The following is a 13,266-nucleotide window of genomic DNA, read 5'->3' on the forward strand; positions in this document are numbered from 1 at the left end:
AATGCCACGGCCTACCTGAGCATTGTTTCTGACTATGTCCATCCCTTTATGACCACCATGTACCCATCCTCTGATGTCTACTTCCAGCAGGATAATGCACCATGTCACAAAGCTTGAATCATTTCAAATTAGTTTCTTAAACATGACAATGAGTTCAATGTACTAAAATGGCCCCCACAGTCACCAGATCTCAACCCAATAGAGCATCTTTGGGATGTGGTGAAACGGGAGCTTCGTGCCCTGGATGTGTATCCCACAAATGTCCATCAACTGCAAGACGGTATCCTATTAATATAGGCCAACATTTCTAAAGAATGCTTTCAGCACCTTGTTGAATCAATGCCACGTAGAATTAATTCAGTTTTTAAGGTGAAAGGGGGTCAAACACAGTATTAGTATGATGTTCCTAATAAACCTTTAGGTGAGTGTATATATAATTGCCCACCCAGGATATCTGCCAGTGCCAGCCCACCCTTCTATTGCTGGCAAGAACCGGCCCTAATCCTGAATATGATTGTATTCTGGGGTGGCACCAGCAGTGGCCAATTAAACTTTAGGACACATCCCTTTCATAATACAAGATGCTTTGAATCATCATAATCAGAATTAATTCATTTAAATGAATTAACAATGGTTTGCCTATCAGCGCCAAACAGAGACTCAACCAAATGTGTTTTCTTTTATAATAGCAGATGGCCTGAAAACAATACATGAAAAGAAATGAGCCAGTTATTAGTCTTGTACCACAAATTTGTATTGAAGTAAAGAGACCAACAAAATAAACAATGATTTTTGGAGGAAATGTGAAGGTTTTTTGGAGGGGTGGATGGCTCATATGATTTCCATGCGTTGTGTCTCAGAGGTATGCCTGGACAGGTGATCTTTTGACAGGGCAACGTTTGAATTCCCACCACGATTCTCCTGCCTTCTTTTACTGACATCTCTTTATCCTCTCCTCATCCTCTGATCCTTCATTTCTCGTTCAGTACAACTCGCTAAAAATAAAAGGATATGTTCAGAATAGGATATTAAGTCCTACATTTCCTGCAGTATAATAATCTAGTTCAGTGGTTCTCAAATTGGGGGCCGCAAGATGGTGCCAGGGGGGCCCCAGTTTTATGACATTTCATAACATATTTAATTTATCATGAATTCTGTGCAATTAAACCTAAAAAAATAAGACTACTAACCAACAGATCTACTTTGTATCATTTAATATGTTTTGTTTAAACAAAAGTTGAGTTTTAGAACAGTTTCTTGTCATAAATTTTCTTTGGGGGGGGGCGCGAAGGAATGCGCCGTACACAAGGGGGGCCGCATGCTGAAAAAGTTTGAGGACCACTGATCTAGTTTTATTTCTTTTATAGTCTATGTAAAGTCATTTGAGAGAATAGTATCTACTGTGAACTATGTAGTTCTGACTTGTGGAGTTTAGTTACACCGTTAAACAGTTTTTCTACATTAGGATTATTTGGGCGTGGCTAAAACAGTGGCCTAATGACACACTGGAGCCACCGAACATGGCCCCGCCCCTAACACAATTCATTAGCATTCATTCATTTTGTAGCGTTATTTTAAAGTTGAGAGAGATGCCAGTTTACCACAAGTGGGCGTGGTTTCAGCGTTGACAGTGGACACGCCCCCAGTGTTTGAAAACAGATAATCCTGCGTGTTTTTCCAAGATTTTGGTTATTTATTTTATTTTATTTGCTTTTTTACTCATTCAAATATGTCTGGGTGGTTTATATCAAATTTTTCATTGGGGTGACAAACTGAGAACACATTTAATATCAGACTTTACATGGACTTTAATGTATTTTAAGAGAAGCATTTGATATATAAAAATAGAAATAAAATTCATAGCTAATGAGGGGACAGTTTATCTGACCTGTTTTATGCTTTGTTTTATTGTTTTTCTTCAATTTCTTTATTTAATTGGCTATTCAAAATCCATTTAGGCCTCTCGGAAAGGAGGAACGGGGGGAAATCGCTGTTTAAATGACAGAAACGGGGCTGTAATTTTCTTTCCGTCTATCTCTGTCTCGGTGCATATTGGAAAGTCTTTTATGGTGAAAGTATTAAAAGGAAAATCAAAAGTTTTTGATCACTGAAAGATCTGATGACGCTGCGGTTTATGCTGTCACGGACTTTCACAATCATTTCATTTCTGTCTTTTCAATCTCTTTATTGCTGTACAATAATATCCCTGAAGCATTGATTGAAAATGTGCCGCTTTGAAGCTTTGCTCGTCTGAAATATTCCTACGTGGCCTTTCTGAATCAGACATGCACTGAGATCTAACTGTGAAGTAAACCTGCCGTACATGACATGAGAGCCATTTCCCAAACTCTAGTGTCAAAAAATATGCTTCCCTAGCTGTTACCCTTTTAAAATGTCTTAATATGTACCATTTAGGTAGAGATATGTATCTGGGGTACTAGTATGAACTCTTTAGGTGCAAAGGTGTACTTTTTGAACTTTTTGACAGCTAGGGGTGATCGCTTTTGTGAGTGTTCTTAGAAATCATTTTTAGGCATCATAGGATAAGACCTGATAAATCTCCTTTAAATAGCAGATAACAATGTATGCTGATTTAATCATATAGCAATAATTGGTACAGGTCCTGTATAGACACAACGTTAGCCGAGTTTTTATGTGCACTTCACATGGAAAGTGTTACTGGTGTGAGTGACATTTAAGAAATTTACTGTCTGTGGAATCAATAAGAGTCTTTTTAAAGAAACTCATCACACTTTGCAGCCATGTTTGCAATGCCTCCAGGTAGCTATTTCAGTAAGACCCTATCTACAGTATTTGAATGGGTGAAGACTGATATCGCTTGGTAAGGTCACGATGAAACATATATCCGACCAACCATTAAACCTGACATTAACTGTACCATACTTTTTGTTTCTTAAGCTTAAAGGTGCCAAAAATGCATTGAAATAATCTGTTATATTATACCCTGATATCTACGAGTTATGTGGCTTTATTAAGTGCAAAAATGATCCAGAGACTGTTTTAAATGTTGATTTACAACCCTTATTCTGCGTTCACACCAGCCGCGGTAGAGGCGTCAAGCGCAATTATTTCAATGTTAAGTCACTGTAAAGACGCGTTGACGCATGTCTGGAGGTCTCGCGGCGCAAATGAGGCGTTTAGCCCGGCGCGGTAGACGCGATTCCGCCTCATTTGCGTGTTGCCGCGGGAAACACGTGAGTTGAAAAATGTGAACTTTGGTGGAAAAACACGCTGTGTTAACCAATCAGGAGCTTGCTCTACTAGTGAAGTGATTACAGAAAGTGAACTGAGTCGCAGAAGCCCCTCCCACTATGTGAATTTTCACGCGAAAGTCTTGATAACTAGAATTTCACGCTCGTCTTTTACGCGTGACTGAAGCGAGTAAACTTAAAATGTTCAAGCAGCAAACTAGACGCGGTTGATGCGAATTTGACGCCTCAAATGCAACTGGTGTGAACCCATGGTTCGAATTAAATGCTATTGTATTACCTTATTTGAAAGGGTCATGAATAATAATGTTGAGTTCTGCTCTGATTGGCTGTTTCTTAGAGCAGCTTCTTCAGTAGCTCTGTGTGTTTGTGTAAACAGACCTTACGTTTGAGCCTGTATCAGATGAAGATACAGGTTTTGAGGAATAGTCAATTGTTTGGAGATTGTTAATGGATATTTCTGAGTGGTAAGTTTGTGGTTTTTTTTAGTATGGACTAGCCTAAACGCTAGCATATAGCATTAACTAGCATATAGCACTAACTCAGCAGTCACAACTTTGTTTTTAGCATTGTAACATTGTAATTAATTTAATGTGTAATTTAATGTTAGGGCCGTACATCACGACTGTAATGTCACAGTTGGTGTTATGTTGAGATTTGTCTGTTTTCCCTACTGAAAAATCCAGCTAAGACCAGCATAAGCTGGTTTTAGCTGGTCTCCCAGCTTGGTTTTAGCTGGTATTGCTGGTGTAGCAAGCTGGTCTAAGTGTGTTTTGGTCACTTTTTAAGCTGGTCTAGCTGGACTGGAAGACCAGCTGACCCACCAGCTTGACCAGCTTTGCCAGGCTGGGAGGACCAGCTTAGACCAGCTATTGCCACCTTAAACCAGCTTCCAGCTTATGCTGGTTTTTGCTGGATTTTTCAGTAGGGTTCCAGCTGTCTTTTGCATGCACGAAGTTTAAATAAGAATGAGGAAACAATCGAGTTTAAGGCTCACGATGTCATTACCATGTACAGAGCTCTTACTATTCATCTATGCCTACATAAATCCAGTTTTATATTCTACCGCACCTTTCTTTAGCTACTACACATGCGTAAACGTTGGGTACTGTACATCACTCAGTACAAAGCCCCGCCCCCAGATAGCCCCCTTGAACAATTGTAAGGTGGGACTTCCTTCACTAAAGCGGCCATATTGGTTGTTGCACCTTTCACCATTCATTATAATAAAACTGCACCATCTTGTTAATATCTATAGTCTTTGATTTATATTCTTAATCGTGCTTTCCTAGAAGGTTGCTGCCTATGTAGTAAGCAATGACGCACAAACCGAACAATGCTTTTGAGAGTCCAGACAGTAACAACAGTACACTTGAGTGGCCAAATCCGGAAGCCAAGGTTCATGCAGGAGGTTACAGTCACCACTATTACATTTACAAATTTGGCAAAGCGACTTACTTCCAGCTGTACTTTTTGTGTGCTCCCTGAGAATCAAACTCACAACCTTTGTGCTACTAACACAAAGATCTACCAATTAAGCTACAGGAAGAAAGCGATCTTGCTGGCCCCAGCACTCGTCACATTGGTCTGTTTACATATGCGGAGCTCTGCCTATATCCTGAACGGGCTGAGGAACCGCTGGGCTTTGATCCACATTTACAGCCATGGTTCTCTGGGGAAAAGCTCATGGAATTGCAAGCTGAAGAACAACGATGTAACCTGAGGCTGCTAGCTCAGCACTTTAAGTGCCTTTGAAATGAACATAGTGGGAATCTCTGGACAAATGTTTGTTGTGCCTGAACAATGGAGATATTTATCAGATACATTTGTATGCTGTCCTGTAATACCAGAGAGTCGCTTGCATGTCAGATCAAATGCATTCAGAAAAGCTTTACTTAAAAGCAATAAGACATAAAGGGGCATACATTTGAGATTTTTCCATGGGTATAGGAAGCTATTAGATTTTCTGAAACCCCTGTGATAAAACCCTGTAACTCTTAACCTTGGTGGCTGATTGCTTTTTTAAAATGATGAAACACAATGTTCAGTAATTGTAAGTTGTTCAGAATAATAAGAAAATCTATTCTTACTATAATAATTGGATGTATGAACCCTTTGGTTTATATGTCTATGTGGTGTTTTTAATATGCTTTAAGACAAACCATGTGCACATTCAGCATTTAACAAGCATCACGGTGCTAAGGTAAATGGACAAGTTGTGAAGAAAAATGTATAAAGTGAGCAACGGAAAGGGGGTAAACTTGAACCCAGTTACCAAGGGCCATTTGTCATTTCTTTGTTAGAAAGGCATTTGTAGCAGGCTTGTGAACAATTCAGAATTTCAGAATTAGCCTCCATTCAATTCATGAATTGGAATTTGAATTGAATTGAATTGACTCCCCCTACAGGAAGTTGAATTTGAATTGGAATTGGAATGACAGGAAGTGGAATTAAATTCATGGCAATTCAAAGAAATTCCACAGTTACACAACAGAAAGAATCTCACATACATTTAGTGTTAGGAAAGTTAATTGTTTGACAACCATTTGAAATACTTGGTTAAAGTAAAGCATTCTGGGAAATAAAGTCATGTTCCATCGTGTTCCATTAAAAATTATAATTACAAAAAATCAAACTTAATTATTTGTTATTTTACTAGATTTTTTAACATTAATTGCTGGGGTAAAACATTTCCTTTTAATTTAATCTGTACAAGTAATTCAAAATAATATAATTTTTAGAATATGTAATGCAATCATATCTGACATATACTGAAAGCTTCATTTTTAACACTTCACTTACTGTATAATATGTATAAGAGTTTCTTTGAATTTCTATTGAATTGCAATTCTGCTTCCTTTAATTCAAATTCGAATTGTAATTCTAGATCCTGTTTTTGACATCAATTCAATTCAAATTCAAGAATTGAATTGGAATTTAGGAGTCATTCTCAATTCAATTCTGAATTCTGCACAAGCCTGATTTGTAGGGTTTAAAACATTAATAATGTACCACTAAATTGACGAAATCAAGCCTTAGTAAATCGATTTATTTAAATATTCTCCTAATGTAAATTTTGCATCTAAACGAGAAACTCCTACAAATGCATTTGTGATCTGTGCTGGCAAAATGAGTCTGAATGAGCAAATTTTCAAAAATGAGTTACTTATATTTCGAAAACAATGTATGATTTGTTGGAATCTGACAAACAATTACAGCACTACACGTGTTAGAAGTTGACAGATTAGGCAAAGTCAATTTTGAGAAAAATCGTGTTTAAAAATTTTAAGGGGTTCAAAAACAAAATCACCGCATCCATACTTTAAAATCATTGGAAAAACTAATAGATTTAGCACACACAAAGTTAAAAACATACTACAGAAAAAATAACTTTTTTGTTTCTTTTATTGTTTGACATTGACACAGACAGCTCAAGATCTACTGTAATGCAGATCTAATATAATCTTACACATCAGATATTTTCCCCAACAGTTAACCAAACATTCACTAAAGACATAACAGATTATATCTGCATGAATTCCTGTCAAAACAGATATTTTTAAAACTCTAATTCTCTAATTCTATGTAAATGTCTATAGAGTTTAATTCAATTCAATTCAATTCAATTTTATTTATATAGCGCTTTTCACAAGTGTTAATTGTTGCAAAGCAGCTTTACATGAGAAGATGTAGAGGAGAACACAGAAAATCAATAGATAATATAAGAAGTAGAGATAGCGGCTAAGGTTAAACCGTACAAGTGAGCATATTAATAATGTAACTTATACAGTAAAGTGCTAAGTTAAGCCAAAGTTGGCTGACTCTCCCTGGGACGAAAAAAAACCCCCTAGGAAAAAACCCAATGGGAAAAACTCCTAGAAGGACAAAAACCCTTGAGAGGAATTAATATATATTTATATATACAGTCTTGTTCAAAATAATAGCAGTACAATGTGACTAACCAGAATAATCAAGGTTTTTAGTATATTTTTTATTGCTACGTGGCAAACAAGTTACCAGTAGGTTCAGTAGATTCTCAGGAAACAAATGAGACCCAGCATTCATGATATGCACGCTCTTAAGGCTGTGCAATTGGCCAATTAGTTGAATTAGTTGAAAGGGGTGTGTTCAAAAAAATAGCAGTGTGGCATTCAATCACTGAGGTCATCAATTTTGTGAAGAAACAGGTGTGAATCAGGTGGCCCCTATTTAAGGATGAAGCCAACACTTGTTGAACATGCATTTAAAAGCTGAGGAAAATGGGTCGTTCAAGACATTGTTCAGAAGAACAGCGTACTTTGATTAAAAAGTTGATTGGAGAGGGGAAAACCTATAAAGAGGTGCAAAAATGATAGGCTGTTCAGCTAAAATGATCTCCAATGCCTTAAAATGGAGAGCAAAACCAGAGAGACGTGGAAGGAAACGGAAGACAACCATCAAAATGGATAGAAGAATAACCAGAATGGCAAAGGCTCAGCCAATGATCACCTCCAGGATGATCAAAGACAGTCTGGAGTTACCTGTAAGTACTGTGACAGTTAGAAGACGTCTGTGTGAAGCTAATCTATTTCCAAGAATCCCCCGCAAAGTCCCTCTGTTAAAAAAAGGCATGTGCAGAAGAGGTTACAATTTGCCAAAGAACACATCAACTGGCCTAAAGAGAAATGGAAGAACATTTTGTGGACTGATGAGAGTAAAATTGTTCTTTTTGGTCCAAGGGCCACAGGCAGTTTGTGAGACGACCCCCAAACTCTGAATTTAAGCCACAGTATACAGTGAAGACAGTGAAGCATAGAGCATGATATGGGCAAGTTTCTCCTAATATGGTGTTGGGCCTAGTTATCGCATACCAGGGATCATGGATCAGTTTGCATATGTTAAAATACTTGAAGAGGTCATGTTGCCCTATGCTGAAGAGGACATGTCCTTGAAATAGTTGTTTCAACAAGACAATGACCCAAAACACACTAGTAAACGGGCAAAGTCTTGGTTCCAAACCAACAAAATGAATGTTATGGAGTGGCCAGCCCAATCTCCAGACCTTAATCCAATTGAGAACTTGTGGGGTGATATCAAAAATGCTGTTTCTGAAGCAAAACCAAGAAATGTGAATGAATTGTGGAATGTTGTTAAAGAATCATGGAGTGGAATAACAGCTGAGAGGTGCCACAAGTTGGTTGACTCCATGCCACACAGATGTCAAGCAGTTTTAAAAAACTGTGGTCATACAACTAAATATTAGTTTAGTGATTCACAGGATTGCTAAATCCCAGAAAAAAAAATGTTTGTACAAAATAGTTTTGAGTTTGTACAGTCAAAGGTAGACACTGCTATTTTTTTGAACACACCCCTTTCAACTAGTTGCCCAATTGCACAGCCCCAAGAGCGTGCATGTCATGAATGCTGGGTCTTGTTTGTTTTCTGAGAATCTGCTGAACCTACTGATAACTTGTTTGCCACGCAGCAATAAAAAATATACTAAAAACCTTGATTATTTTGGTTAGTCACATTGTACTGCTATTATTTTGAACAAGACTGTATATATGTATATATATATATATATATATATATATATATATATATATATATATATATATATATATATATATATATATATATATATATATATATATATATATATATATATATATAGATATAGATACGGTAGGGATAGGAGGCGGGTAAGCGGATTAAACTGGTTTAGCCGGTGGTCGTTGGTCGCGCATCGGTTGGGCATCACGTTGAAGGACAGCCCTTAGATCAGTGGTGCGATGATCTTCACAGCAACAGGAACTGGGTCTGTTTGTCTCATTGTCCTCGGGGTCGAGGACGAGACAGGGAGACAAAAACAGAATTCTATTAGCGTAGAGGCCGTTCGCATGCAATGCAAGTGTCAAACATTATAGTGGTTCAAGTCGGCTCGGTTCCAGACAGGCTAACTATTGCGGCAATAGTATATTACCCATATGAGGTATGTGAGTGCTTTGCTCTAGACAAAAATAACTACTGCGGGAAAAGTACAATTACTGGACAATTTATGTGAATGCTTTGTTAAAGAAGAATGTCTTGAGTTTAGATTTAAATTGATCGACTGTGTCTGATACTCGAACATTATTTGGTAAATCATTCCAGAGCTTAGGGGCTAAGTAGGAAAAGGATCTACCACCTTTAGACACTTTTGATATTCTAGGGATAATTAAGTGACCAGAATTTTGTGATCGCAGTTTACGTGATGGATTGTATTCTGATAGTAGTTCTTTAATATACGAGGGCGCTAGGCCATTTAAGGCTTTGTAAGTGATTAAATAATAAACAGAGAAAAAAATTAAGATAGGATGAAGCGTTTTTTTCCCGTTTTGTTTGTTTGTTTATTGTTTGTTTGAAAGCAGGAGGGCTGTTCTTTCATTTGATGGATTTGTAGAAGAGAATTTTCCTGGAAGGCATTTTGTGAAACTTTTGTGAAAATCACAAAAAATGCTGGCGGGCAATGAGTCAATAATTATTTTAACATCAATCAAGTCTTCAACTCTATTTTCTAATTTCTGCATGTTTTAAAACCAAAATGTCACGTGCATGCACGCATCTTTGAATAGTTTAACCTTCTAATGGTGCATTCACACCAGCTGCGGTACAGGCGGCAAAAATACGCTATTCATGCTTAATTGGATGCTTGAACATTTGAGTTTACTCGCTTCATTCGCGCGTGAAAGCTGCACGTGAAATTCTAGTCATTCAAGACATTCACACAGAAATTCGCGTCATGGGAGGGGCTTCTGCGACTCTGCTCACTTCCTGTAATCACTTCACTACTACAGCAAGGTCCTGATTGGTTAACGCGGCGCAGAAATCTGCAGAAGTTCAGATTTTTCAACTCGCGCGTTTCCCGCTGCAATGCTCAATTTGCGCGGAACGCGCCACAGGATGCCTAATCGCGTCTTTGCATTGACTTAACATGTAAATCACTCACGCTTGCCTGGTAAGACTCGAGCTTTGGTTTGGTTTGCATTTCAGATTTCTTCCAGCTATTCTTCCAGCTATAGGGTTAGGAAGAACCAAGAAATATAATTACCAAATTTATTTTAGAACATGAAGCAGTGTCATTGTCCACGTTTGTGTACAACAGGTTCCAGTTGCACAGCTCTCAGAAAACATACAAATAAAGATAATTTTAGATGTTTAATGACTATTTAGAGCTTTGCTTAATGTACTTATTTTTATGAAATCCTCAAAATCGACATTTATACACCATTTTGAAAGATGTAAACAATCCTGGTCCAGAAGCACTCCCTGTTTCAGTTTTTTAACACTGAACAAAATATTAATATTAATTAATATTATAGACAAAATACAACCAACAGAAAATTTTGAACTGAATTAAAATTAGTGCTGGGCAAAGATTAACCGTGATTAATCGCATACAAAATAAAAGTGTTTTTTTGCATAATATATGTGCGTGTACTGTGTCTAATTATTATGTATATTTAACCACACACACATTCATATATTCATTTCAGAATTGTTTTATTTATATATCAATTTTTTATTTATATTTAATATAGATTATATAAAAATATAAATAAATATATATAAACATGTAATTGTTTTTTAAATACATACATGAATGTGTGTGTATATATTTATACATAATAATTAGACATAGCACACACTCATATATTATATGCAAAATACTTTCTTTGCCTCTAGCTAAAAATTAGACGGTGCGCATTCTGACTCGTTTTGCCAGCATGGGTCACGTATGTAAAAAGGTCAGTCGCAAAAACAACTTTTCAGTCTACCTCTTTTCATCGCTAATTTTTCACTGCGTGTCTTTAGTAAATCCCGTCAGTATTTTTTTAACGACAAAGTAAATTAGTAAATCGTGTCAGTTAGTTGCTGTTAGTAAATCAGTTCCTTAAGATACTTTTTTTCAAACGTTACTGGTAATTTGATATTGAAACGTAAGCTTTAAAAAAAAAATTAATCGTTTTTGTTTTGGACTTTCCCTGAGTTTGGCTGAGCTGTGATGTATAATGCTGTTGAAATGATTTTATTGCTTTTTCCAGCTGTTGGCATCTGACGGCGTTCAGCTGAGCAGACCCGTGACGGTGGACATCCTGGTGATCGATGCGAACGATAACTCACCCACCTTTACTCAGGTGTCCTACAGTGTGGAGGTCTTCACGAATATGTTGCCCGGAGAGACCGTCTTGCAGGTGAGGACGCGTTATGTTCTGCTGATACACTTTTACACTGCAGCTAGGAAATCCTCTTATCCTCGCCCACGAGCCATTTATGAATCATTTATTCATAGTGAAATGTTTATTGAGATCTATAAATGAGATGCGTAGCCTGCTCGGAAATGTGTTTGTTTCATTAATAAATGAAGATCTACTGAATGCGATTCAACAGCGCAGTGTCTCAGTGAAAGTATCTCAGTCGAACCATTTTGCAGATGAAAATTGACTCATACCTTGTTTTTATCTCTTTAAGGGGATAATTCACAAAAGTACATATGTGACGTTTAGCTCAAAATACCATATAGATAATTTATTATAACATGTAAAAATTGTCACTTTGTAGGTGTAAGCAAAAATGGGTGTGTCCTTTAAAATGCAATGAAATGCAATGCAAACACTGATCGCCTTGATGGTGGTTTGTTAAAATTAAAACTCAATTGTGCTGTCATTTATTTTCTCTCTCTCTCTCTCTCTTGCTCTCGGCACTAAATGGAAGTGCTTTGGTTGGATAGTGCAGATTAAGGGGTGGTATTATTAAAATAAGATCCTTTTCTGACATCACAAGGGGAGCCAAATTTCAATGACCTATTTTTTCTTGCAGAAAATGGTTTAACAAAACTAAGTTTAAGTTGAATAGCACTTAAACATGGAAAAAGTCAGATTGTCATGATATGTCCCTTTAAGAAACAGTTTCACCTGCTAGTACATCTGTTTAAAGGAATAGTAAATCCAAAGCAGAATCAGAAACGGCATCAGTAATCACCTTGGACATTTTTCTTTAAAATCCCCATTGTTTTCACACTACACAGGAAAAATGTGGATGTTATTTGCCTACAGTGCATTTTTTCGAAGCAAACATAATTAGTTCAGGTGTTAATCAGATAAGAATAAAGTGCACTAGACTGCAATGCAACGGTGAGGTGTAAATACTGTGGACACAAAAAGTGGGGCAAAAATGCTATAAAGTGAACATAACGTGTGCGTGACTTTACCTCGGGCTCTTGTATTTTCTCTCAATAATCCTCTGCTCGTTTGCTTTATCTTTGCACTCTGTTCATGTTCTGCTCAGTGTTTATATCGTACCCCTGCGTCCGGGTCAAAATTCAAAGCTGAATCGGTCACATAAAGGCCTTTGGTTTCTCTTTAAATAGCAAGCGGGCCGGATCCTCCAGAAATGAGGTCGGGGGTGACTGCTGGTTCACTTGGGCCGCTTGGCTATGTTTTATAATCCATTTCTGCGGCCCTGGATTGCGTGTGTGCGTGCATTTGTGTTTTTCCTACCTCAGCACTCGAGTGCTTTATGCATCAGGATACGGATCAGTGATTCTGGAGAGCTTAGGTGGAGTTTTCTTTATAATGTGAGATATGGATGGGGTGGCACTTTCTTATTAGTAGTTACCCTTAGGTTATATTTTTTGTCCCTGAGGGCAGGAATTAACATGCATGGTACAGTAAGTGCTTTAGAAGATGATCATGTTTTAAGTTAAGTGGATGCATCTGAATGCTTTTCTTTAAACTTCATTTTTTGGTCTTTGATCGATAGGGTTGTTTTTTAAGAAATTTATGCAGAATAATCATGTTAGGCTGCTTTTTAAGCTCATTAATAGTGAAGGTTTAATCTGCATAATAATGAAGATGAATGGATTTGCTGTTAGAAATAGTTTTAAATAATGAGTGTCGAGTTTGAAGAAAGTAAAGTTTGGAACTAATAACTCTGTATGTGTTATGAGAAGGGTCATAGTTTTCACCAAGGAAAAATAACCAAGACCACCTTAACCAAGACTTTGGGGGGTCAAGAC

At 37.2% G+C, this 13,266-nt stretch overlaps 1 protein-coding gene across 2 annotated transcripts in view; it reads left to right on the forward strand.

The window, feature by feature from the left end:
- Positions 1 to 13,266, forward strand: part of pcdh15a (protocadherin-related 15a) — a 351,466-nt gene that overhangs the window by 177,759 nt on the left and 160,441 nt on the right. For both annotated transcript variants that reach the window (XM_073873588.1, XM_073873587.1), the window contains one exon: positions 11,294 to 11,443. In XM_073873588.1, coding sequence (XP_073729689.1) covers positions 11,294 to 11,443 — 150 coding nt within the window. The remainder of the gene's footprint in view (positions 1 to 11,293; positions 11,444 to 13,266) is intronic.

Source organism: Misgurnus anguillicaudatus, chromosome 11 (genome assembly GCF_027580225.2).
Source record: "Misgurnus anguillicaudatus chromosome 11, ASM2758022v2, whole genome shotgun sequence".
Taxonomy (NCBI): domain Eukaryota; kingdom Metazoa; phylum Chordata; class Actinopteri; order Cypriniformes; family Cobitidae; genus Misgurnus; species Misgurnus anguillicaudatus.